Raw genomic sequence first — 26,033 nt, 5'->3', positions numbered from 1 at the left:
AAAAAATATTGGGTTTGGCAATGACTTCTTAGGTACAAAACCAAAGGCACAATCCATGAAAAAATAATTGATAAGCTGGACTTTATTAAAATTAAAAATTTTGCTCCATGAAAGAGTGTCAAGAGAATGAAAACATAAGCCCCAGACTGGGAGAAAACAATTGCAAAAGACATCTCTGACAAAGGACTGTCATCCAAAACATTTTTATAAAGAACTCTTAAAAAGAAAACAAACCCAATTAAAAAAACAGGCCAACCTTAACAAACACCTCACCAAAGAAGATATAAAGATGGCAAGTAAGCATAAGAAAAGATGTTCGAAGTCACGTCATCAGAGAAATGCAAATTAAAATGAGATACCATTACATACCTATCAGTATGTCCCAAATCCACAACACTGATACCACCAAACACTGGACCAGATGTGGAACCATAGGAACTCATTCATTGCTAGTGGCAATGCAAAATGATACAGCCACTTTGGAAGACAGTTTGGTGGTTTCTTACAAAACTAAACAGATTCTTACTCTATGATCTAGTAATCACACTCCATGGTATATACCTACAGAAGCTAAAAACATATGTCCACACAAAAACCTAAACACAGATGATTATGTAAGCTTTATTCATAATTGCCAAAACTTAGAAGCAACCAAAATATTCTTTAGTTGATAGATGAATTTTTAAAACTGTAACACATTCAAACAACAAAATATTACTCAGTGCTAAAAAGATGTGAGCAATCAAATCACAAAAATACATGGGAGGTAACTTAAATGCACATTATTAAATAAAAGAAGCCAATCTGAAAAGGCTACATTCTTTATGATTCCAACTACAGGCATACGGCATACCTTGGATATGTTGCAGGTTCCATTCCATTCCACTGCAATAAAGCAAGGAGCATAATCTGAATCACACAATTTTTAATTGTGCTTATGTACAATTAAAGCATATACTTATGCTTATAGTATAAGCATATAAAAGTTATGCTTATACTATACTGTACTGTAGTCTGTGTGCAATATCATTACGTCTAAAAAAAACCAATGTACCTAACTTAATTTTAAAATATTGTATTGCTAAAAAAATGCTAACAATCACCCAAGGCTTCAGTGAAATGCAGTATTTCTGCTGGTGGAGGGTCTTAGTTCCATGTTGATCGATTAGGGTGGTGACTGCTGAAGGATGGGACGGCTGTGGCAATTTCTTAAGATAACAAAACTTGCTGTGTTGATGGACTCCTCTTTCACCAAAAATTTCTCCATAATATGTGATGCTTTTTGATAGCATTTTACCCACAGCAGAACTTCTTTCAAATGTGGAGTCAGTCCCATCAAATCTGCCTATGATTCAGCAACTAACTTGATATGATAGTCTAAATCCATTGTTTGTCATTTCAACAATGTTCACAGCATCCCCACCAGGAGTCGATCCATCACAAGAAATCACTTTGCTTATCTGTAAGAAGCAAGTCCTCATCCATTCAAGTTTGATAATGAGATTACAGCAATTCAGTCCCATCCTCAGGCTTCACTTCTAATTGCAGTTCTCTTCCTAATTCCACATCTGCATATAGTTCTGCCACTGAAGTACTGAACCCCTTAATGTCATCCCTGAGAGTTGGAATCAGCTTCTTCCCAACTCATGTTAATGCTGATATTCTGATCTCCTCCCATAAATCATGAAAGGCATCTAGAATGGTGAATCCTTTTCAGAAGGTTTTCAATTTACTTTGCCCAGATCCACCAGAGGAATCACTATAGCAGATATATACTTAGGAAAGGTTATTTCTTAAATAAAAAGACTTGAAACTCAAAATTGTTCCCTGGCCCATGGACCACACAATAGATGCTGTGTTAGCAGGCATGAAAGCATTCAAGCCAGTGATATTTTGAAAGAAATCTTTTTTTTTTTCTGAGGAGGTCTCAACAATGGGCTTAAAATACCCAGTGAACCATGCTATAAACAGATGTGCTATCATCCAGGCTTTGTTGTTCTACTTATAGAGCACAGGCAGTCAATTTAGCATAGTTCTTAAGTGCCCTAGGATTTTCGGAATCATAAGCAATCACAGGCTTCAACCTAAAGTCACCAGCTACATTAGCCCACACAGCCCATAACATAAAAGTCAGCCTGTCCTTTGGAGCACTGAAGCCAGTAATTGACTTCTTTTCTCTAGCTATGAAAGTCCCACATGGCATCGTCTTCTTAAGGAAGGCTATTTCATCTACATTGAAAATCTGTTGCTTAGGCTGGATGCAATGGCTCACACATGTAATCCCTGCACTTTGAAAGGCCAAGGTGGGCAGATCACCTGAGGTTGAGTTCGAGACTAGTCTGGCCAACACAGTGAAACCTCGTCTCTGCTAAAAATACAAAAATTCGCTGGGCATGGTGGCAAGCGCCTATAATTCCAGCTACTCAGGAGGCTGAGGCAGGAGAATTGCTTGAACCCGGGTGGTAGAGGTTGCAGTGAGCCAAGATCTCCCCACTGCACACCAGCGTGGGTGACAGAGCAAGACTCCATCTCAAAAAGAAAAAAAAAAGGCAATTTATGGCTTTAAGTGCTTGTATCAGAAAAGAAAGCTTTAAAATAAATGACCTAAGAGTACATCTTAAGAAGCTATGTTTTTAAAAGCCAAAATAAGAAAAAGAAAAGAAATAAACAGCGAAAATCAATGAAACAGAAAACAAAAATTAGTTTGAAAAACTGAAACAAACTGCTGGTTTTTAGAAAAGACTAACAGAACTGATAAACTTCCATACATACTAATAACATCAGGAAAGAAAAAAGGGATGTCAATATAGGTTCTATAGATATTAAAAAGATAATGAAGGAATATTATAAACAACATAATGCCAATAAATTGACATATTTAGATGAAATGGACAAATGTCCTAAAAGATATAAAATAACCACAATTGGCTGGGTGAGGTGGCCCATGCCTGTAATCCTAGTACTTTGGGAGGCTGAGGTGGGCAGATAATTTGAGGTCAGAAGTTCGAGACCAGCCTGACAAACATGGTGAACGTCTTCCCCTACTAAAAATGCAAAAAAAGAAAAAAAAGAAAAATAGCCAGGCATGGTGGCACACACCTGTAATGTCAGCTACTTGGGAAGCTGAGGCACAAGAATCCCTTGCACCTGGGAGGCAGAGGTTGCGGTGAGCCAAGATGATGCCACTGCACTCCAGCCTGGGTGACAGAGCAAGACTCTGTTTCAAAAAAAGAAAACGTGGCTCACGTCTATAATCTCAGCACTTTGGGAGGCCTAGGCAGGTGGATTGCTTGAGGTCAGGAGTTCGAGACCAGCCTGGCAAGCATGGCAAAACCCCATCTCTACTAAAAATATAAAAATTAGCTAGGTATGGTGGCGGGCGCTTGTAATCTCAGATACTTGGGAGGCAGAGATAGGAGAATCACTTGAATTCTCCTATCCCAGGAGGCAGAGGTTGCAGTGAGCCAAAATCATGCCACTGCACTCCAGCCTGGGCAACAAAGCAAGACTCCACCTCAAAAAAAAAAAAAAAAAAGAAAAAGAAAAGAAAAACATCAAGCCTTGGTGGCATAGCTAGTGAATTCTACCCAACATTTAAGGAAGAAATTACAGAAATCTTAAGTGAAGTCTTTCAGAAAATAGTGGAGTAGAGAACACTTCGCAACTCATTATATAAAGATAGTATTACCCTGATGCTAACACAAGACTAAGAAATGAAAAGAAGAGTATCTCTTATGAACATGGCTGTTAACAACCTTGATAAAGTATTAACTAATTAAACCTAGTAACATGTAAAAGGGATAATTTATTGTGACCAACTGAGTTTAACTTCAGGAATTCAAGACTAGTTTAACATTTGAAAAATCAATGTAATTCACATATTAACAGGATAAATGAGAAAAACCATATGTTTATCTTAATAGAAGCAGAAAAAGCATTTCAAAAATACAGCACCTATTCATGATTTTAAAAACATATACATACATATATTTCATAGCAAACTTGAGAGAGAGAAGAACTCCCTTAACCTGAAAAAGAACATCTTAAAAAATCCTACAGATAGTATCACACTTAACAACAAGAACTCAACAGATCCCCGGTAAGATGAGGAATAAGACAAAAACGTCTGGTCTCACCACTTTCACTCAACACTGCCAGTGTTTGGCAGTGCAGTAAGCGGGGAGCAGACAGCATACACAGTGGAAAGGAGGAAGGAAAACTGTTTATTCACAGACAACATGATTGCTTATGTTGAGAATTCTTACAAATTCACACAAATATACTAGGAATAAATGTATATATAGCAAGGTCACAAGATTTAAAAGAATCGATGTTCAAAATTCAACTGTATTTCTATATATTAGCAATTAACAATTTATGGATTAAATCTAGGCCAGGCACAGTGGCTCATGCCTGTAACGCCAGCACTTTAGGAGGCCAGGGTGGGGGGCGGGGCGGATCATGAGGTCAGGAGTTCGAGACCAGCCGGGCCAACATGGTGAAACCCTGTCTCTACTAAAAACACAAAAAATTAGCCGGGCATGGTGGCATCCACCTATAATCCCAGCTACTCAGGGGGCTGAGGCAGAATCATTTGAACCTGGGAGGCGAAAGTTGCAGTGTGCCGAGACTATGCCACTGCACTCCAGCCTGGGCAGCAGAGCAAGACTCCATCTCAAAATAAATAAATAAATATATAAATCTGAAACACAATTCCATGTATAACCAAAATCAAAAATATGAAAGTAAGATTCAACAAAGTACATATGAGTCTCATATGCTAAAAACTGTAAGACACTGCTGAAATACATTAAAGAATAAATGAGAAGAGAAACCATGTTTTCACTGGAAGACACAAATTGTGAAAAATATCAATTATTCCCAAAATGGTCTATATATTCAACTCAACACAATTCCAATCTAAATCCTAGCAAGCTTTTTTTTTTTAATAGAAATTGACTAGTGGATTCTAAAATTTATATGGAAATGCAAATAATCTTGAATAACAAACAATTTTGATAAAGAACAACAAAGTTGGATGGCTCACACTAACAGGTTTCAAGACTTAGTATGAAACTACATAAGTCAAGACTGTGTGACACAACCTAATAGACAGCTAAATCAACGGAAGAGACACAGGTGTCAAAGTCAGTCAATGGGGAGACAACAGTCTTCAATAAAGACTTCTAGATAATCTTGTAAAAAAAAAAAACTAGATAATCTTTAAAAAAAAAAGAGAGTAAAAAGAAAGGGTAAAATGAAGCTCAACCACACTATACAAAAAAACTGATCCAAAATGAATCATAATCCTAAATGAAAAAGCTAAAACTATAAACTTCCAGAAGAAAACACAAGGAAAAAATCTTTATAACTATAATATAGGCAAGGAAAGATTTCTTAGGACATACAAGTATTAACTATAAAAGAAAAAAATTATGAACTGGTTTTCATCAAAATTTAAAACTCCTTGAAAGACACCACAAAGAAAACGAAACACAGGCTGGGCAAGGTGGTCATACTTGTAATCCCAGCACTTTGGGAGGGCAGGAGAACTGCTTGAGCCCAGGAGTTCAAGACTAGTCTGGGCAACATAGTGAGACCCTGTTTCTACAAAAAATTTTTTTAAAAATTAGCCAGATGTGGTGGCAAGTGGCTGAAGAGAGAGGATTGACTGAGCTCAGGAAGTGAAGGCTACAATTAGCCATGATCATGCCACTGCACTCCAGCCTAGAAAACAGAGCAAGACCCTGTCTCAAAAAAAGAAGAGAAAAGAAAATGTGAACCACGGACTAGGAGAAAGTTTCTGCAATGCATGTATTTATCAAAGGACTTGTATTCAGTATATATAAAGAACTCTTACAGTAATAGGAAAATAAAAACCCCAATAAGATATTGAGAAAAATATTTAAACAGATATTTCATAAAAGATGTATGAATGACCAATAAGCATACAAAAAAACACTAAATTCTGTTAGTTCTCAGGGAAATGCAAAATAAAACCACAAGGAGAATCTAATTCACACTAGAATGTCTACAATTAAAAAGTCTGACAATAGCAAAAGTGTTGGCAAGGAAGTGAAGCAACTGAAACCCTCATGTATTGCTGGTGCTGAAATAGAAAGTACAACCACTTTGGAAAATTGCTTGATAGCTTAATAGTCATACATATGGCCCACCAAGAGAAATGAAAATAAGGCCGGGCACAGTGGCTCAGGCCTGTAATCCCCACACTTTGAGAGGCCGAGGCAAGCAAATCACTTGATTCTAAGAGTTCTAGATCAGGCTGGGCAACATAGTGAAACCCTGTCTCTACAAAAAAATTAGCCAGACATAGTAGTACACGCTAGTTGGGAGGCTGAGGTGGGAAGATCACCTGAGGCCAAGAGGTCGAGCCAGTGATCATGCTACTGCTACTGTACTCTGACCTGGATGACAGTGAGAGATCCTGTCTCAAAAATAAAAAAAAGACAGAGAAATGAAAATACATGTCTACATACAAATCACAACTGCTTTATTTCTAAACACCAAAACTAGAAACAGCATCAATGTCTGTCAATAGGTAAATGAATAAGCAAATTGTGGTATTCAAAGAATGGAATATTCAGCAATAAAAAGGAATAAACTACACATAACAACATGGATGAATCTTGAAAATATGAGCAAAAGAATCTAGTAAAAAAACAGATCGCTCTTCTCTTTTGCAGCCATCGCCCAAGCGGGAGCTGCCAAAATGAAGTTCAATCCCTTTGTGACTTCCGACTGAAGCAAGAATCGCAAAAGGCATTTCAATGCACCTTCCCACATTCGCAGGAAGATTATGTCCTCCCCTCTTTCCAAAGAGCTGAGACAGAAGTACAACGTGCGATCCATGCCCATCCTAAAGGATGATGAAGTTCAGGTTGTACGAGGACACTATAAAGGTCAGCAGATTGGCAAAGTAGTCCAGGTGTACAGGAAGAAATACGTAATCTACATTGAACGGGTGCAGCGGGAAAAGGCTAATGGCACAACTGTCCATGTAGGCATTCACCCCAGCAAGGTTGTTATCACTAGGCTAAAACTGGACAAAGACCGCAAAAAGATCCTTGAACGGAAAGCCAAATCTCGCCAAGTAGGAAAGGAAAAGGGCAAATACAAGGAAGAAACAATTGAGAAGATGCAGGAATAAAGTAACCTTATATACAAGCTTTGATTAAAACTTGAAATGAGGAAAAAAAAAAAAAACACAGATCATACAGTTTGCTTTCATTTATATGAGATTCTAGAACAGGCAAATTAATCTACAATGACAGAACTGAGATTAATGGATGCCTGAAGTGGGGTGGGGCTGCAGGACTGACTGCAAAAAGGCACAAGGGAATTTGGGGGGCTGATTACGTTCTGTATCTCAACTGGAGTGGTATTTACAAGAGTGCATTACATTTGTCAAAACTTTTCAAACTACCTTAAATAGGTACATTTTATGTAAATTATGCCTTAATAAAGTTTATTTTTTAAAAAGAAAGTTCTGACCTTAGGACATCAATGGACTTCACTTACCCTCATCATCTTCATCTGTTGAATGTGGGATAATACTTCATTTTTTACCATGCACGGCATCAAATGAGATGTATATCAAACTGCTCTAAAAATTTCTCAGGACAATAAAGATTTTTAGTGTTTTTATTACTTAAGGCATTATACAGTCACTGTATGACTATCAAATTAGCCTACAGAATAATTTTATTACAATAATGAATAAAATCTGAATTTTCAAACTTCATTGTAATCATTTATTTTTATGTTTTCTCCCCAAAATGTTATCTCAATTAATACTTAAAGGAAATAAATTAGATTTCTTCATATGCCTGGCTCACTAATAATGGAAATGCCAATGAGCCATCAAAGACATATAAGCAGGAAAAAAACAGGAACTATCAAAAGCAAACATGATGTAATCATGAGATTACAGGCAGTGATTCACACCTGTAATCCTACTACTTTGGGAGGCCGGGGCGGGAGGATCGCTTGAGCCTGTGAGTTTGAGAGGAGCCATGGCAACACAGCAAAACCCTGTCTCTACCAAAAATACAAAAAATTAACCAGGTATAGTGAGCATGCCTGTAATCTTGGGAGGCTGAGGTAGGAGGATCACCTGAGCCCAGGAGGTTGAAGATACAGTGAACTGAGATGACAACACTATACTTCAAGCTGATCAACAGAGATCCTGTCTCAAAAAAAAAAAAAAAAAAAAAAAAACGAGTACACAACATGGACTTTATTAAGAAAACCCACTAAAGTAGATGATTATATTCAATAAATCAAGATTTAAGTACAGAACATATGTATTTTTCAAATGTCCTAACCATAGTGACCTGGGCAAATTCATTTTTATGATAATTTATATAAGGCAGCTCAGGCCTGTCCATCACCACTCAACATAATTGCTGCTACCCTATGCCAACAAGATAAAAATGATAGCTATGTTTATTCATTTGCTAACCAATAAAGACATTGCTAGTATATTTTAAACAGTCACATATGTCGTATTTCAAAGTATGTTTGTGTTTTATAGCTTTCCAGATTTGAAAGTTTTCCAGGCATATTTGGTCCTGAGCCAAAAACTGTGCTTCAAATCTAAAAATCTAAAACAAGTTACATTAAATTCACTGAAATATACTTTATCACATAAAAATAACCATCAGTAGGGGGGTGGCGAGGTGGGGAGAGATAGCATGGGGAGAAATGCCAGATATAGGTGAAGGGGAAGAAGGCAGCAAATCACACTGCCATGTGTGTACCTATGCAACAATCTTGTACCCCAAAACCTAAAATGCAATAATAAAAAAATTAACCATCAGTAAAAACTCCAACTAACACTCAAAAAATTCTCTAAAAAAAGTTTGTCAGCACATTTCTTTCAGCTGGGTGTGTATAAAAAAATGTGCCTCATGGCACTAGTTTTATTAGAAGAAAATGAAACTGAACTCCACAAGGTTTTGACATAATCCTAACTGTTCCCTAATTTACCTCTACCAGTCAGTCAGGCTTCAATTGCCAAGAACTATGTATGAGAAAGAGTAAAAAGAACGTCATGATATCCCCCTCGTTAATTAGCCATCCCAGGTTTGTATAAACCACGAAGACAATTTACACTTGAGAAACAGCAAGGAGTTTCATGAGACTTGAACATAAATATCTATGGCAGACACTCCAACAGCAGAGTAAGTATGAACACCTTTCCTCCAACCTACCAAGTATCTAGAAGTCACCCATTTCTTTCCAGACCATTGGTGCTGGCAAGCAATTACCACATTAACATGCCTTAGAGGTGGAACTAAGAGACCAAACATTACCTAACCCACATCTCACTGCCTCTACATATAGATATGGACAGAGCACAGAAAGCTTTGTTATAAACATTAACAATTCAATAAATAATACTATTATTTACCAATAATGCTATTTAACAAAATAAAGACAAAAAAACTAGTTTCCTTGCATTTTCAGGTTTCCTTGAATAACATTCTTATATTCTTTTAGTGACACAGAAACTAATGGTATGGCATAAACTCTAAATAAGAAGAAAAGGCTTATTGTAGACACATGGTACCTATGCATAGTATTTATTACAAATGCTAAATGTCAAAACAGTCAAAAAATTTCTGAACCTGTCTGCCTCATTATTTTAAAACAATTTTCAAGAACTTTCCATTTTTATTTCAAAATTATGAAAAATCTATGAGGTCACTCAATATATTCTGATATTCTATAGTATCAGAATATCAAAATATTTTAATAATGTGTTTTAATAAAACACATTATTAAAATAGTTTCCCTATCTGAGATATAAGACCAAAAACATGATCAAGTAGCAAAATAGGGAAAAAACTCAGGAAAAAAAATAGGCATTTCATGGAACAAGAAGATTCAGGTGTTACCCAGAGTGCTCAATTCTATATCCTACACCTTTGACTATTCTCCACAGTATTTTCTGCATGTTAGTTAAATATCTGTGCTTCTAACAGTTCTGTCCCTGGCCTTCTCTTTTCACTCTAAAATATGCTCTCCCTGGGCATCACAATCTCCATGACTTCAAATAACCACTACTCTCACCTGATTCCCAGATCTCTATCTCCAGCCCATACCTCCCTGGCCAGCTTTTCCTGGGTGTCCTGAAGGCATCCTAAACCTGTCCCAAACTGAATGTATTATCTCTGCACTTTACCATGACCATTTCCCCCACCCTAATTCCTTCCTCTTCACTTTTTCCTATGTCAGTAAAGGTCACTACAATACATACCTAGTTTGCTTAGCCTAGGTTACGCAGTCTTTTCTATCTTTGAAAAATTGAACTCTGATGATGTTATTGATGTGAATAAAAACTTTGCTGGGGGGAGGTCCTAAACACTCATCAACAAGGGATTGGAGCAAATAAATTGTGGTGCTTTTCATACCATAGAATATTGTGCAGCCTTCAAAAATCATGGTGTAGACCTATATTCATTAATATGGAAGAATGGTTATGAAGCTTTTCCAGGCACCCTCCCCATCATAAACTCCAAGGTTTCGCTCACAGTTCCACCAGCCCTAACTCTACGTCATGACTCTGCTTAATTTCCCAATTTGCTAACAAGCAAATTCTTTCCATGATTTGTTCAGATTTCTGACACAAAGAATCTGGCCTCGTTCATCGTCTTGTGCCCGGCCCCCACGCCAACAGCCATATGTCATAGCTACTCTTTGGATTTTATCTGATCTTCCAAAAAATAGCTTTGACTCAATACAATAAAATTCTGAATTAACATATAATTAAAAGACTTCTAGATCAATACAATGCAACAATTAATACATAATGAAAAAAAGAGCAACAACCTAGAATCTACTGTAGCTGTATTTAGTTTCTAAAACATATCATTAGTATTAAATAGATATACAGTATTAATATCTCAATCATGCTTCACTTCATGAGAAAAACTAGTAAAAATGTAGGTATTATATATCTAAATGACAAATTATTTGTTAAATTTTAAACAACACAGCTAGACATAAAAAGCAAAGGTAGAGAGGAAAGTCAAGTAAGTGACCATTGGTTAAGTGAAACCCAAAGTCCACACTTTTTTCCCCACGGGTATTTGAAAGTATAAAGGTACTTGTTATATTAAAATGAAAAAGTAGAAAACAAACCATCTAATCACTTAATTAGATTCTCGTATAAACTCCAGGCATTCAGGAGCCTCCCCAAAACACTTAATTCTCAAAGCTCAATAAATACGTATTTTAATAATTACTGTTCACTCTATTCAAATGTCTAGGGGGAGAAACAAAACAAAGAACCTTCACCACTCTCTCAGTAATAATTCTGAATGATTTTCTTTTCTTAAAAAATATATTTAATTCTTAATTAAAATATTCACTAATATCTCTTATTTGTTTACTGATTCAACATCTTCTCTAAGTCAGGTGCTGGGAATATAATGACAAATATGGCCCCCTCTTTGTGGAGTTGATTCTGTATAAAAAGATTCTATACAAAATTGTTTTTTGATTCTATAAAAAGCATACTTAAAAAAAAATACTAAAAAAAAAAAAAAAAAGACAAGGTCTCACTATGCTGCCCAGGCTGGTCTCGAACTCCTGGGCTCACATGATCCTCTGGCCTCAGCCTCCCAAAGCACTGGGATTACAAGTGTGAGCCACTGACTGTGCCTGGCCTTACACAGTTTTTTTTGGAGTCAGGGTCTCACTCTGTAACCTAAGCTGGGTGCAGTGGCATGATTACAGCTTGCTGCAGCCTTTACCTCCCAGGCTCAAGCAATCCTCCCACCTCAGCCTCCCAGGTAGCTGGGACTACAGGCACTTGCCACCATTCCTGGCTAATTTTTTATTTCCAAAATCACATTTTAAAATATAGACTATATTGTAAATATATGCATATAGAGAGAATATATGTTAGCCTTGGCTGGGTGGCACAAGTAAAGTACACCTTTTTTTTCCTATTAAGAACTTGAAGAATTTCACTTTGGCTCCATTATATAAAAATAAACTGAAATCTATAGGCATCCATCTTTCCTAAAAATGACTCCTGGAAGTTAGAAAAAGAAACACTTAAAGAGATAAAAGTGTTGTTTAGTACTTTTTAGCACTTTGTTCAATACCATTTTCTCTCCTCATTTACCAGGGAGGAAAAAAAGGCAATTAGAGATAAATGCAATATTCTATTTCTTTTGAGATTATTCACAAGATGTCCTACCATGCTTCCTCCCATTATGTGCTTTTCTGAAGTAACTTATTATACAGACAAAAACCAAAAAATCTAAATCCTTTTCATTATAAAGTTGGCTCAAGGGGACGGAAGTACCTTTTCTAAGCACCGTGAGGAATAAAGGGGTCCATCCCTTTATTCCATATCTACGAAAAAGAAATATTAATAAGAATGACTCCAAAACACAGACTGGGCCCCACATATTGTAGGGTTAGTATACTCAAAGGAGTCAAAGGTCAATGCTGAGTCAGGGCCTTTTCTTTGCCATCTTCCCATGCGGCTGCAGTGTTGATGAGCCCAGGACCTACTCCCTCAGGAGAAGGGTTGGTCATCCTTTTCTCATTCTCTCTTCCTTATGATTAGTAAATAAGACATTAAGAGGAGCCCTGAGAAAACTTGGGGTGTTTTGTCTTTCTCTCTCCTTTGAAGACCTTCCACGTAAGGGGCCTTGAGGCAAGCACCTGCCTGGCAACTGTCTCTTCCCCATTCTAGCTCCTTCTTTTCCTTCCTTTCTCATCACCTCTCCTTCTTCCTTTTTTCTCACTCTTCTCCCCAGTCTTCCACCAATAACCATTTCTCTACCTTTTCCTGCCCTTCCTGTGCACACGCCTGCCCAGGTTTCTGTCTCTCTTACCCTCAAGCTCTTCTTCCTTTGAAACCGGCAGGATGACCATTGACCCTATTTTTGGAATAGTAAGTTCCACGTTTGGTTGTTGCAGGAAAATAAACGATATCTATGACTACACTTGGTTCTAGGTCATTCTAGCTAAGGACAAAAAGAGCCTTTTTTCTTGGTCCAGTTTCGCCTACCAGACTTCTACGTCAGGGGTTGGAACTGACCTGAGCTAACGCTAAAATATGTTGTCTTCTTTGCCTTTTCTGTGCCTAGTTCTCTCTCAAGTATTTCTCCACAAAGCAACCTGAAGGCTGGGTGGAAGGACAATTAAAATGTTCCCAAGCTCCCTGACCAAATACTATGGTTATAACATCTAAAGCTATGCATTTTCAACATCAAAAACACTAATTTTTTTTTAATAAGGTTGGCAAAACGTTTTGGCATGAAAAATAAAAAAGCTTTTGAATGTCCTTATCTGGATCATTATTACTCATGTTTACTTCCTGCTTCACCATGCAAGAAATAGTGATCTTTCTTTTTCTTCCTTTCTTTCCTTCTCTCTCTCTCCTCTCTCTTTCTTTCTTTCTTTTTAAGATCCTTGAAAGCTTTTGCCTTGATGAAACAGTGATTTAATATTGGCATAGCACTCTGTACTTCCTAAAGTTATATACTCGTCATCAAGTCTTTTCCCAAATTATTTTGTTTTACTATAATGTTACTACATTAAAATACAAACATTCTAGCCGGGCTTGGTGGCTCATGCCTGTAATCCCAGCACTTTGGGAGGCTGACAGGGGTGGATCACCTGAGGTCAGGAGTTCGAGACCAGCTTGGCCAACATGGTGAAACTCCATCTCTACTAAAAATACAAAAATTGGCCAGGTGCGGGGGCATGCGCCAGTAATTCCAGCTACTTGGGAGACTGAGGCAGGGCAGAAGAATTGCTTGAACCTGGGAGGTGGAGGTTGCAGGAAGCCGAGATTGCACCACTGCACTATAGCCTGGCCAACAGAGTGAGACTGCATCTCGAAAAACAAACAAAAAAAACCCCAGACATTCATGAAAAAGGAAGCTTTTCTATCATACCAAAACTATTATTATGGCATTTAATGATTCTGAAGAAACTTTTAAAAAGTAAACCAGATCAATTCATTGTCCTCCTTAAAACCCTTGCACATTCACAGTAAAATCTGGCTTATAGAGCTTTACTTGCTTTGGCTACAATCTTTTTCTCTAACTAGATCCCTTACCGCTCTCCCTATCAATCTTGCCACTACCAAAATCAGTGGCCTTCTTTCAGTTCCTGAAACATACCAAACTCCTCCTATATCAGAGCCAGTAAACTTGCTATTTCTTTTGTCTGGAATGTTCTTTTTCCAGATCATCTGCTGGTTACTTCAGGTATTTAGGACTCAGTTCAAATGTCAACTCTTGAGACAGGCCTTCCCTGACCACCTCCTCCTATGAAAAGAGCATGTTTTACTCCTTGTAGCTCCTTACTAATTTATTTTTTTCACGGCATTTACCATTTTCTGAAATTGTTACAATTTGCTTAATTGTTTGCTGGTCATCTTCACTACTAAAATAGTGGCTCCATGAAAGCAGGGGCTTGGTCTGTCTTCTCATTACTACATCCCATAACCAAGTACTTATTGAATGAGTCAAGTACTTACTATCACACAAATTATATGGTAAATAAATGTAACTCTACACTTTCAAATTCCTGAAGATATTACCTCCAATAAATTCTTAGTAGGACTTTTATCATCCAGCCATGAAGTTTATTTATTTTGTAAATTATATACGAACACAGGGTATTTGTATTTATTCCTTCTGTCAGCAATGCGCGAGCCTCTGATCTTTGCCTACATGGCTCCTCATCATCTTTCAAATCTCTGCTCAAATATAATCTCCTGTGTAAGACCGCTCCTAGCCACTCCAACTATAATAAAATGACACATGATTCCTTTAGATCACTCATATCATCCTGCTTTTACTTTCTTCATAGCTTTCACCACTCCCTAGTGACTTTTTAAATATTTGTTTACTTGTTTGCTCACCACAAACACTTTTAGCTTCAGGGAAACAATAATCAGTATTCTCACAATCCTACAAGTATAGCAAAAGAATCTCCTGAAGACAGCCCTTGGGACAGCTTTGTAACCTAGTGCACTTTGTAACACAGCTCATTCTACACTCTTTTCCAACAAGGAACAGTACAGCCTCAGAATGAATCTGAGCCTTGCAAAGATTTTTTTTTGTATTACAGAAGCTCATTTATGCAGCTACCAGAAAACAAGCAAGCAATCAAATGACAGTTACTGAAGTTTTTGTTTTAATGATCATCTATTTTCTTTTATTAAATCATATCACTAACATTAATCAAAAACAATCTGCTTTACTGCTAACAAATAACCTAACAAATTCCAAAAATGGTTCCATATCATGGCAGCGTTGGGGCATCAATCTGCTCAACACACACTGGGGTATGGCTGGCCACTGACAACCACTGTGACTGTCCACTGTTCTACAGCACTACACTGTATTTTGCAAATTGGAAAAATATGTAGTTTTAATACCAAACCTACTAAAACATCTCAACTTTGTGTTCCAATTATTTATTTTTATTTTTTATATTTTGAGACAGAGTCTTGCTCTGTTGCCCAGGCTGAAGTGCAGTGGCACAATCATGGCTTGACCTCCTGAGCTCCAGCAATCTGACCTCAGTCTCCCAAAGTGCTGAGATTACAGGCCTGAGCCACTGCACCCAGCCACTCCAATTATTTATATGTGTGTGTATACTGTTAGAGTTTAGATATTTAAACTGGGAGAACATTATTACTCCAGAATAGGCCAGGTCCCAGACACTGAAGCTAACTCACCTTATAATATACCATCTATTTAAATTTATTAATCTGCAATGAATGCACAGAAATCTTTTATCTTTTTAAAAGATGAGGCTGGGAGTGGCAGCTCACACCTGTAATCCCAGCACTCTGAGAGGCTGAGGCAAGCAGATCATGTGAGGTCAGGAGTTCAAGACTAGCCTGCCCAACATGGCGAAACCCCATCTCTACTAAAAATACAAGTTAGCCAGGTGTGGTGGTGGGCACCTGTAATCTCAGCTACTTGGGAGGTGGAGGCAGGAGAATCACTTGAACCCAGGGGGTGGAGATTGCAGTAAGCTGAGATCACACCACTGCACTCCAGCCTGGCAACAGAGCAAGACTACCTCTCAAAATAAATAAATAAAAATTAAAAAATGAAAAGTCATGCTTAATATATGTTTAATTCATCTTCTATACTCATAAAAATTATTGCTGGCAGGTCTCCAATATCAGACAACCCCCTACGTATCTTAGCTTTTGTTACTTTGAATTGTCTCNTAAGATTACAAACAAAAGAATATAAAACTTTCACTATTCAAAAGTGAATTATCTAACTCGTGAACAAAGTATGCAGCAATTTCTTCCCTCATACTTATAGTTGCTATCTCTGAAAACTGGAAAAATTTAAAAGGACGTATGTCTGAAACCAAAGTATATACTGCATTTTAAGTCAAAAAAATAATTAAAAGTTTTTGAATTAGGAAATAAGCTGGATATCAAAGTGATATTTCAGGAAAATTAATCTGGCAGCAGTATGCCATAGAGATTAGATAATTTCAAGGAATAAGTACGTACAAATTATTTCTATAGCTCTTTTCAAACAAATAGTTGCTGTGGTAATTTGAAAATGAAAATACATTTTTAAAGAAAAACATGGGTGTGGTATTTAGTTTCTAGTACCAACACTGTCATTTTACCACTCTTCTCTATAAAATAAAGCAATTTAACTACATTAGTATTTTTAATTTATTTATTTTTATTATTTTTCTTTTTGAGACACAGTCTCCCTCTGTCACCCAGGCTGGAATGCAGTGAGTGGTATGACCTTGGCTCACTGCAACCTCCGCCTCCTGGATTCAAGCAATTCCCATGCCTCAACTTCCTAAATAGCTGGGATTACAAGTAGTGTACGCCACCACACCCAGCTAATTTCTGTATGTTTAGTAAAGATGGGGTGTCGCCATGTTATCCAGGCTAGTCTCAAACTCCTGGCCTCAAGTGATCTACCCGCCTCAGCCTGCTACAGTGCTGGGGTTATAGGTGTGAGTCACCGCGCTCAGCCTACATTAGTATTTTTTAAATGTGCGTTTATAATCCATTCATGGGTCATGCATAAAGTCAATTTAGTTGGTCACAGCCCATATTTTTATTCAAATAGAATTTTTTTTTTAAGTTACAAGGATAAGTACTTTTATTTCTGTATGTATGTGTAACTAGGTAAGCTAGATGTGGATCTTGAAGTAAAATGTATTCCTAACTGTGAGTCATAGCTAAAAGAATTTCAAAACTCGAGACCAGATGATTGTTAGGGTGTCTTTCAGCTCTAAAACTACACTTCTGTAACGAAATCTGTCCTCAAGTGAATAAAAATGGCCAACAGGTGGCTTTTTCTTTCTTTATTGTTTAGCTACAGTTCTTTAATGGCAGGCAACAGAATCTAACCGTTAAGTTAGCTCTAATTTACTGAGGGAACACTAAAGTAGTTCACAGAATCTAAGGAAGAGCTGAAACACTAAGCTCAGAAAGCATGGAAACTGAGCAGCTCCGGTATTTCAGTGGCAGCTCACAGACTTCTCCCTAGAGCATTGCTTCTGTAAGATGGGGTGCTTCCAACCACCTTCCATCACTGTGCTGTGATTATCCCTACCTTTGGGTTTCCAGTTTTCCAGAAAACAATCTAATCAGCCCATCTTACATCTGATTTCTTATTACTATTCTTTATTTTTTTTCTTAATACTGAGATCAATCATCAATGGCCAAGAGCAAAGTAAGAAGCATAGACATGGTCTCTGGAAGAATAAGGAATTCTCCACCTCCCCAATTTGTCTAAAACATCTCTTTATGACCAGAAATTAATACTTCGTTTATCAAGCCCTTTTGTACCAGGCATAATATTTGGTTCAATATAAAATATATAAAATACGTTATCAATAAAGGAGGATGTAAAAATAAACAAGATAATTATTAATATAATGAACATTAAACATTATAATGAATATAGTATTTTTCATTTCACATGTGTTCTTGAAAGCCTGTTACTTCAAGTTCTACTTTCCTAAAACAATGTAAAAATTACAGGAGGCTGAGGCAGGAGAATTGCCTGAACCCAGGAGACGGAGGTTGCGGTGAGCCGAGATCGCACCATTGCACTCCAGCCTGGGTAACAAGAGCGAAACTCCATCTCAAAAAAAAAAAAAAAGTAAAAATTAATCCTACATATTTTTTAAATTAAAAACTTACTTTGCAAAGTAAATTATTTTTGTAGATCTAAATCTTCCTGTCAGTGGTCACTAAATGAGATATATCTCTCACATGAGAAAAGAATGCTTTAGTCAGGTCACCAAAACAATCCCCTTTTCTCCCTTCTATTCCTATGCTTGGAATTCTCGCCCTGCTTTCCTGTCCCCTCCTTTGCTATCCCCTCTCATTGTTTGACATCCTACTCCATGCTCATATTCTCTGCTGGTCTTTTCAGAATCAATACATGGTATAATCCACAAAGACAGGAAATGTGTAGAATAAGTACTGGGTTAGAAGTAAGAGGATAGGCATTTTTTTCTTTCTTACATCTCTTTCCACTAAGAACTGAGTATCTACTAAATAAACCCATCCGTAAAGTTTCCTTAGTTGTAAAAAAAGAGATGGTAATAACTGCCTCATTTGCCTTCTCTGGTTATTATCAGAAAATAATAATTATGTACACATGCTTTACAAGCTATTAAGTACTACAGAAATAGTAGGGGGACTTTTTGTTTTGGTTTGGGAAGCCCATATGGCATAAACGGTAAGCATGGGCTTTGGAATCAGCAGATACAAGTTTATATCTGAACATAATTTATTACCTGTTTGGCTTTGGGCAATTTAACTCACCTTTCGGAGTCAGTTATAGATCAGTTTCCTCCTCTATAGGATAGGAATACCACCACCTGTATCACACATTACATTAATAATATTTGTATATTCAATTTTCCTCATCCCTCACGTCATCCCTGTAATTCTGCACCTTCAGTCCTATCCCATTTCCACACTGCACCTTTTCAATCCCACACCTCACATCTTCTAAGACGTGATAGGGCAGAATCATCGACTTGGTCACTGTGGTGTTATGATATATATTGCTTTTCATCTACAGTTCCTGGTTCATAACTTCTAAAGCCCTTGCTACAGTCTTTTGCTATAATCTTGGGTGTGTTAGGCCTCCGGAAACAGAATCTCCTGCCCTCCTTTCACCTGCCCCCAGGCAGTACTCTAACCTACTCCTGCCTTTCTGATTGTGGGCCTTAAAACCCACCCTGTACCCTGGGAAAAGGAATGCCCAGATTATAATCTTCAAAAAACTGAGAACAGGATTCAGTGAGCTTCTGGACAGCTAAGCACGTAGACATTCCTGGAGGCTGGTGCATCTTTCCCCAGTACCTGACCCTACAAATCTCTTCATCTGAATCCTCTGCAATATATCTAATAAACCAGTAAATGTAAGTAAGAGTCTCCCTGAGCTCTGTGAGTTGCTCCAGCAAATTAATTGAACCCAAAGAGGGGGTCATGGGAACCCCAACTTGAAGCCAGTCAGTCAGAAGTTCCAGAGGCCTGGGCTTGTGACTGTTGTGGTGGGGAAGTCTTGGGGACTAAGCCCTCAGCCCATGGGATCTGACACTGATCTGATACTACCTCCAGGTAGATAACGCTGGAACTGAATTAGTGGACACCCCACTGGTGTCCATTGCTTGGTGTGTGGGGAAAAATCTCTTTTCAACTCTTTTTCTAGAAGAAAACAGAAACTTAGTATGAGACTTAGAGAGCAGCCTTTATCTTTCTCATCAAAAATAAGAGGTTTACCAATATCATCTCAAGACTTCAAACTTATAAAACTGTCCCTTGTTTTTTTTTTGTTCACCATTATTAGGTAACAAATATCAGGGTTCAAAAGCACCAGGAGCAACACAGGACAGGAAAGGGAGTATCTAGACCCCAAGGCTCCCAGAGAAGCAGCGTGAAAACCAAGGAGCTAGTTTTTCCCACCTTCCAGTAGTTAACTACTACCTAATTAAAGTTGACATAAGGGATAAAATATCTCTTGCCAGTCCTATTCTGGGTTCTCTTCCTAATCTCCCAATTCTTGATAAATCAAGGTATCATCTCAATTCTACCTTAAAGATGTCTCTCCCACTCAACCTTATGGATACAACTTCATGGCCTGCACCTTAGTTCAGGCCTCCAGCTACGTCAACAGCCTCTGAAGTGGTATCTCTTCTATGATATAGCACAGTGACTTTCTCAAACACAAATCTGATGATCCCCTCTGGCTTAAAACCCTACACTAGGGTTCCCACCACTTTCAGGATAATGTAAACAACACTTGCCATGGCATATAGGATCCTTCATGCCCTGTCCCTATCTAACTCTGTGATCTCGTTTCTTATCATCCCTCAAAAGGCAGCTAGTGCTAACGCTACATCCAAGCTGCTTCCTTTGACCTGAGGGTACCATGCTCTCACACTGCCTTTTAACATCCCTTTACACTCCCATATACAATACCATACAACACAGCCTTCATTTCTCTACGTGGCAAATTCCTTCGCATCCTTCAGTTAAAGTGTAGTACTGAGTTGATGGTTTTACACTCCTAAAACATTGGACAGTTTTCTATAAGACCCTGCTAGAAAGTGAGACACTGAAGGAAATGAACCCTTTGTAATCATGGTGGAAAATACAAAGAACACTGCAGAAGCTCCTTAAATAAATTAATAAATGGTCTGACAACTCAGTTTTATTATTAAGAGTCTTTGTGAGATCATCTAGTAAAAAGTATCATTCAGCAAGTTATTTCTATGGGAAAGTAAACTTGGAGCTCCAAATAAATAATTACAAATAAAGAATAACTCTAACACAATAAACATGGTTTTAAGGTATTGAAAGATAATGTGAATTTGTAACAGAGGTGTAGATGTTACCTAGAAATAATGAAATCCAAATTAGGCACATGATGAGTAGTAAACGGAAAACTGAGTTCCGGCACTGTGCATGAAGAAGAAAACCCTGTTCAACAACATCTATGAGGATTTAATTAATTTTTCAAAGATAGGTTTGGCTTATAAATTTGCAAGCTATTCATATACAAGGGTGATCAGAAATTAATGTCTCCTCACCTACTATTACAATACCACATTTATATAATCCTCTTAAACAGAGAAAGAATTTTTTTTTTTAACAAATCTCTACATGAGTAAATTACACTTGAGTTCCAACAGATGGTGACACCATGGAAATTCATAAGCATAGCTGCCAAATAGGACTGATATGTTAAAAAAAAAAAAAAAAAAAAAAAAGAACATACGATTTATAGTTAAAGCAGAGATGTTTCAGAATCCTGCCTCACTATTACTATACTTGCTCTGTGACCTTAGTTATGTTCTCAAAGCCTCAGTTTCTTCATCAACAGAACAGGGATAACCCTCTCCTCTTGGAGTTGTTGTAAGAATTGAATTACGTGGGCCAGGCATGGTGGCTCACGCCTGTAATCCAAGCACTTCGGAGGCCAAGGCGGGCGAATCACCTGAGGTCGGGAGTTCAAGATCAGCCTGACCAACATGGTGAAACCCCATCTTATTAAAAAAAAAAAAAAAAATTAAATTACATAAGATAGAGTGTTCAAGTGTAAGCGCACTGCCTGGCACATACTAAACTAAATGAAAAGAGCTACCAGACAGGCCAGGTGTAATCCCAGCATAGCCCAGGAATTTGAGACAAGCATGGGCAACATAGTCTCCTGTCTCTTTTTTTATTTTTAATTTTTATTTTATTTATTTATTTTTTTGAGACAGAGTCTCGCTCAGTCGCCCAGGCTGGAGTGCAGTGGCGCAATCTCGGCTCACTGCAACCTCCACCTTCTCGAGTGTCCTGCCTAAACCTCCAGTAGCTGGGACTACAGGAGCCCACCATCACACCCAGCTATTTTTTTTTTTTGCATTTTTAGTAGAGAGGGGGTTTCACCATGTTGGCCAGGCTGGTCCCAAACCCCGGACTTCAAATGATTCACCCTCCTCGGCCTCCCAAAGTGCTGGGATTACAGGCATGTGCCACCACGCCCAGGTGGGAGACCCTGTCTCTACAAAAATAAATTAAAACATTGGCCAGGTGTAGTGGTGAATGTCTGCAGACCCAGCTACCCAGCAGGCTGAGGTGGGAGAGTCACCTGAGCCCTGCGGGTTGAGGCTACAGTGAGTTGTGATCATGCCACTGCACTCTAGCCTGGGCAACAGAGTGAGATCGTGTCTTGGGGAAAAAAAAAAAAAAAAAAAAAAAGAGAACGGGTTTAAAAAAAAAAAAAAAAAAAAAAAAAAGAACTACTTAATATTCTCATAAACAACAGATAAAATCTGAGAATTAACAGACTGCAGTAATTATTTACACTAAGCTGACAGTATAGTGGCTCAGTTCAGTGTTTCCAGGTGTTTTGCAATATAGTACGAAAATCTATTCCATGATCCTGTAACCCATAAAAAGTTAAAAATCCTTAGTTCAGACTTACAGCTTCTTCATGATCTAACTCTAAATTATTTTTTAGCCTCATCTCACATTGATTCCGCCATGCAGTTAATACTTTAATTTCTAATATTTAACATACCTTCAAAGTTCAAACTCGAGTCAAACAATTACTTCAACCCAGTTACCACTCTCCTCCCACCCCTTTTCCCAACTACTGAAATCCCATTTATCATTCTACCCTATGATGGCTTCCCTGATCCTCCCTAGCAGAGATGATCACATCCACCTCTAAGATCCCAATGTCTATTCCTTAAAGTTGGAGCACTTATTTCATGCTAATTAGTTTTTTCCCAGTCTTCTTCCTCATTAGATTTTTAGTTCAAACATCATTCAGCCGGGAGCAGTGGCTCACACCTGTAATCTCAGCACTTTGAGAAGCCGAGGCGGGTGAATCACCTGAGGTCAGGAGCTCGAGATCAGCCTGGGCAACATGGTGAAACCCTGTCTATACCAAAAATACAAAAATTGGGGGTGGGGGCAGGCACCTGTAATAGCTACTCAGGAGGCTGAGGCAGAACTGTTGGAACCCAGGAGATGGAGGTTGCAGTGAGCCGAGATCGCGCCATTGCACGGCAGCCCAGGCTGCAGCTAATAGTGAGACTCCATCTCAAAAAAAAAAAAAACATTCGAGTTTAAAAAATCACTCCACCAGCCCAGTTAATAGTGAGACTCCATCTCAAAAAAAAAAAAAAAAATCATTCAACCAGCCCAGCTAATAGTGAGACTCAATCTCAAAAAAAAAAAAATCATTCAAGTGGAGGTGTCAGTGGTCAGCTGCATACATAGAACATAAAATATAGCCAGGTGTGGTGGCTCACGCCTGTAATCCCATCACTTTGGGAAGCCAAGATGGGCAGATCACAAGGTTAGGAGCTCAAGATCAGCCTGGTCAACATGGTGAAATCCCATCTGTACTATAAATACAAAAATTAGCTGGGCGTGGTGGCATTCGCCTGTAATACCAGGCACTCAGGAGGCTGAAGCAAGATAATTGCTTGAATCTGAGAGGCAGAGTATGCAGTGAGCTGAGATCGCACCATTGCACTCTAGCCTGGGCAACAGAGTGAGACTCGGTCTCCAAAAAAAAAAAAAAAAAATACTCTCCCACATGACTTCTCAAAACAAAAACATTCCTCTCAATCTCAATCTCCAGCCCAAAATTAATCATACAATCTGCTTATCAGCCAAACTTGCCTTAGTCATACATCTTTTCTTTTTAAAGACTCATTACTAAAAGGAAATATAGAAAAGATAAAGGTTTGAATCGCCATTTACGGGATACTTGAATTTAACCATTTAGAGAGGTCTTAAATATTTACTCTTACTTCCTATGTCTGTTTAAAGGCTAAAAGCAGGATATTTATTTCTCTTTAAAAATTTAACTATAAGAAATATAAATACTTACTATACATACAAGGCATGTTACTTCAGATAATGATAATTTCTATTTGAATTTAAATTTCTTCTCTACATTTTATTTTAAAATAGTAAAATCATATAAAAATGTTAATAGTGCAGAAATCTATTAAATAAGAAATGAAAGTTATCATTTATTTCTCCAATCCTATTTTAATCCCAGTTCACAGAATAAACCAAAGTTAACAGTTTAGTGTAAATTCTTCTAAGAATTACTGTTTTCATATACATTTTTTACTGGGAAGTTTTATACTGTCTGAGACTTTGATGAAAAAGAATTAGTACTAACATTATTTCTTGAAAAATCAGGATGATCTTTTGCTACCACCACTTTTTTTCCCAAAGGCTGGCATACAGAAATAAAATATCCCAAATTTAAGATAATTTAGAGGTAGAAAGGGGAGGGGTCAATATATTCAGTACAATTAACACACTATTTTTCATGATACTTCCCAAAAAGCAAGGAAAAAAGCCTGATAAATTACATTAACTCTTACTTTACTCTTTAAAAAAATAGTTTCTTAAGGAACAACTTTTTACTAGTAATCTGAGAAATTTTCTCACACAGGTTTCAGGAAAATAGTAATATTACATATCATCAATCAAAATGCCACAGCAATTGAAAAACTTTAAATCAAATTGTGACAAAAGTTGAAAGTATACAATTAAAACACACCTAAGTAGATTCTGCTTATGCCTGGTGTAGGCAAACTGTTCACGTATGATATGTATGCAAAGCAGGTATGCCAAAGTCAGAGGGTAACTATAAGGTGATTCTGGAGCCATCAATGAAAGATGACAATCTCATACTGGATAATAAACATTCTAGTTATCCTTAAAAACTATACTGTAAATCTGTAACTAAATTTCATTAACTAAATTATTTGATACATTATTTTCCATTACTTAGAAATATTAAAATAGTTAAAGAAAAAAAGCAGAAAACAAAATACGTCAGCATCTCACTTAGTAATAGATTTAATAAATAATTTTTGTTCACTTTCCTAAATTTCATAATTTCATAAATTTTATAATATACTTTCCTACATATACCCCTTACCTTCCTCCCAAGCAAGACTACTAGTCTTTGATTACATTATGACATAATTTGAGTATGAAAAACCACTTTTCTTTCTACTATCATTCTTGATGATGTCCACATTTTGTAAAACTCAAGTTAAAGCAGTACAATGGACTGAACCAGCATGTGATGAACTTAAACATTTAGATTTATGTCTCCTGAGACTACCTATGCATGAGAGAATTCCTGCATGATTGCTCCAGGCCAGCTTAGAGGCGTTCTCTGTTTTCTACAAGAATGAGTTCAAAGCTATTAAATAAACGAAAATATCTGATATGCAGAAATTTACCAAGAAGTTATTTAAATATGTAAAGGAGCACTTATTAATCTCAACTCTTTCTTAATGATAAAGTCAAGGATGCATTTACCATCCGCTAGCCTCGATGGAAAAAATAAAAGTTTTTAATTAAAATTACATTAAGGTAGTTGGGAATTATGTAGTTGCTTCTCCCAGGTATTGGATGGCACCGAACATTCCAAAATAGTTAAAATCTTCCTAATTTGGAAACAAGGTTAAGAAAAAGATGATTTTTAAACTCTAGGCAAAAACAATCCAATTTCAAAACATTTCCTTCTGTTTTACAGTATATCATTCACACTCAAAAGTACACACTTCAAACTTAAAATAATCTTGGGTATATAAAGACTCACCATCTGTATGGGTTTCTTGTGGAGATCTCGTTCAGTTACCAATTTTTCCTGGTCAGTGACATAAAGACCTTTCTGCGCTAAAGCCTGGATTACAGCATCATGGCCCAAAAGGGGTTTTGCAGCATCACTCTTGAGAATGAGACTCCCAGCACGACAGTATAGTTCAGCCGATAGAAGCAAATTAACAACAGGTGGTTTGATGTGTTCCTGGTCATATTGATCTGTGTAAAATGGTTCTCGAAGTTCCTCTGGTACATTTTCTATAAAGATTAATGGAAAAAATTCTCTTACAAGACTTTTATCAAAAGAAACTCAAAATTTATTTAATAATTATTATTTATGTCACAAAATTTAAGATTCCCTCTAAGAAAA

The 26,033-nt window shown here is 37.3% G+C and overlaps 2 protein-coding genes across 5 annotated transcripts in view; one reads left to right on the top strand and one right to left on the bottom strand.

Annotated features, from left to right (window-relative positions):
* Positions 1 to 26,033, bottom strand: part of CAMSAP2 (calmodulin regulated spectrin associated protein family member 2) — a 118,133-nt gene that overhangs the window by 70,812 nt on the left and 21,288 nt on the right. For all 4 annotated transcript variants that reach the window (XM_017499395.2, XM_017499396.2, XM_017499398.2 and 1 more), the window contains exon 2: positions 25,662 to 25,921. In XM_017499395.2, the coding sequence (XP_017354884.1) occupies positions 25,662 to 25,921 (260 nt within the window). The remainder of the gene's footprint in view (positions 1 to 25,661; positions 25,922 to 26,033) is intronic.
* On the top strand, positions 6,694 to 7,224 carry LOC108283198 (60S ribosomal protein L26-like). Its single transcript, XM_037728158.1, has one exon. It carries the CDS (start codon positions 6,818 to 6,820, stop codon positions 7,166 to 7,168), a length of 351 nt encoding a protein of 116 aa, XP_037584086.1. The 5' UTR covers positions 6,694 to 6,817; the 3' UTR covers positions 7,169 to 7,224.

The sequence above is a fragment of the Cebus imitator genome, unplaced genomic scaffold (assembly GCF_001604975.1).
Source record: "Cebus imitator isolate Cc_AM_T3 unplaced genomic scaffold, Cebus_imitator-1.0 Scaffold257, whole genome shotgun sequence".
In the NCBI taxonomy this organism is placed as follows: Eukaryota; Metazoa; Chordata; class Mammalia; order Primates; family Cebidae; genus Cebus; species Cebus imitator.
The sequence above is the reverse complement of the archived record's forward strand: the minus strand, read 5'-3'. Positions and strand labels throughout refer to the sequence as shown.

Bases quoted from the DNA above. Each gene is read 5' to 3' on its own strand.
- LOC108283198 (XM_037728158.1), top strand. From the start codon at position 6,818: ATGTCCTCCCCTCTTTCCAAAGAGCTGAGACAGAAGTACAACGTGCGA.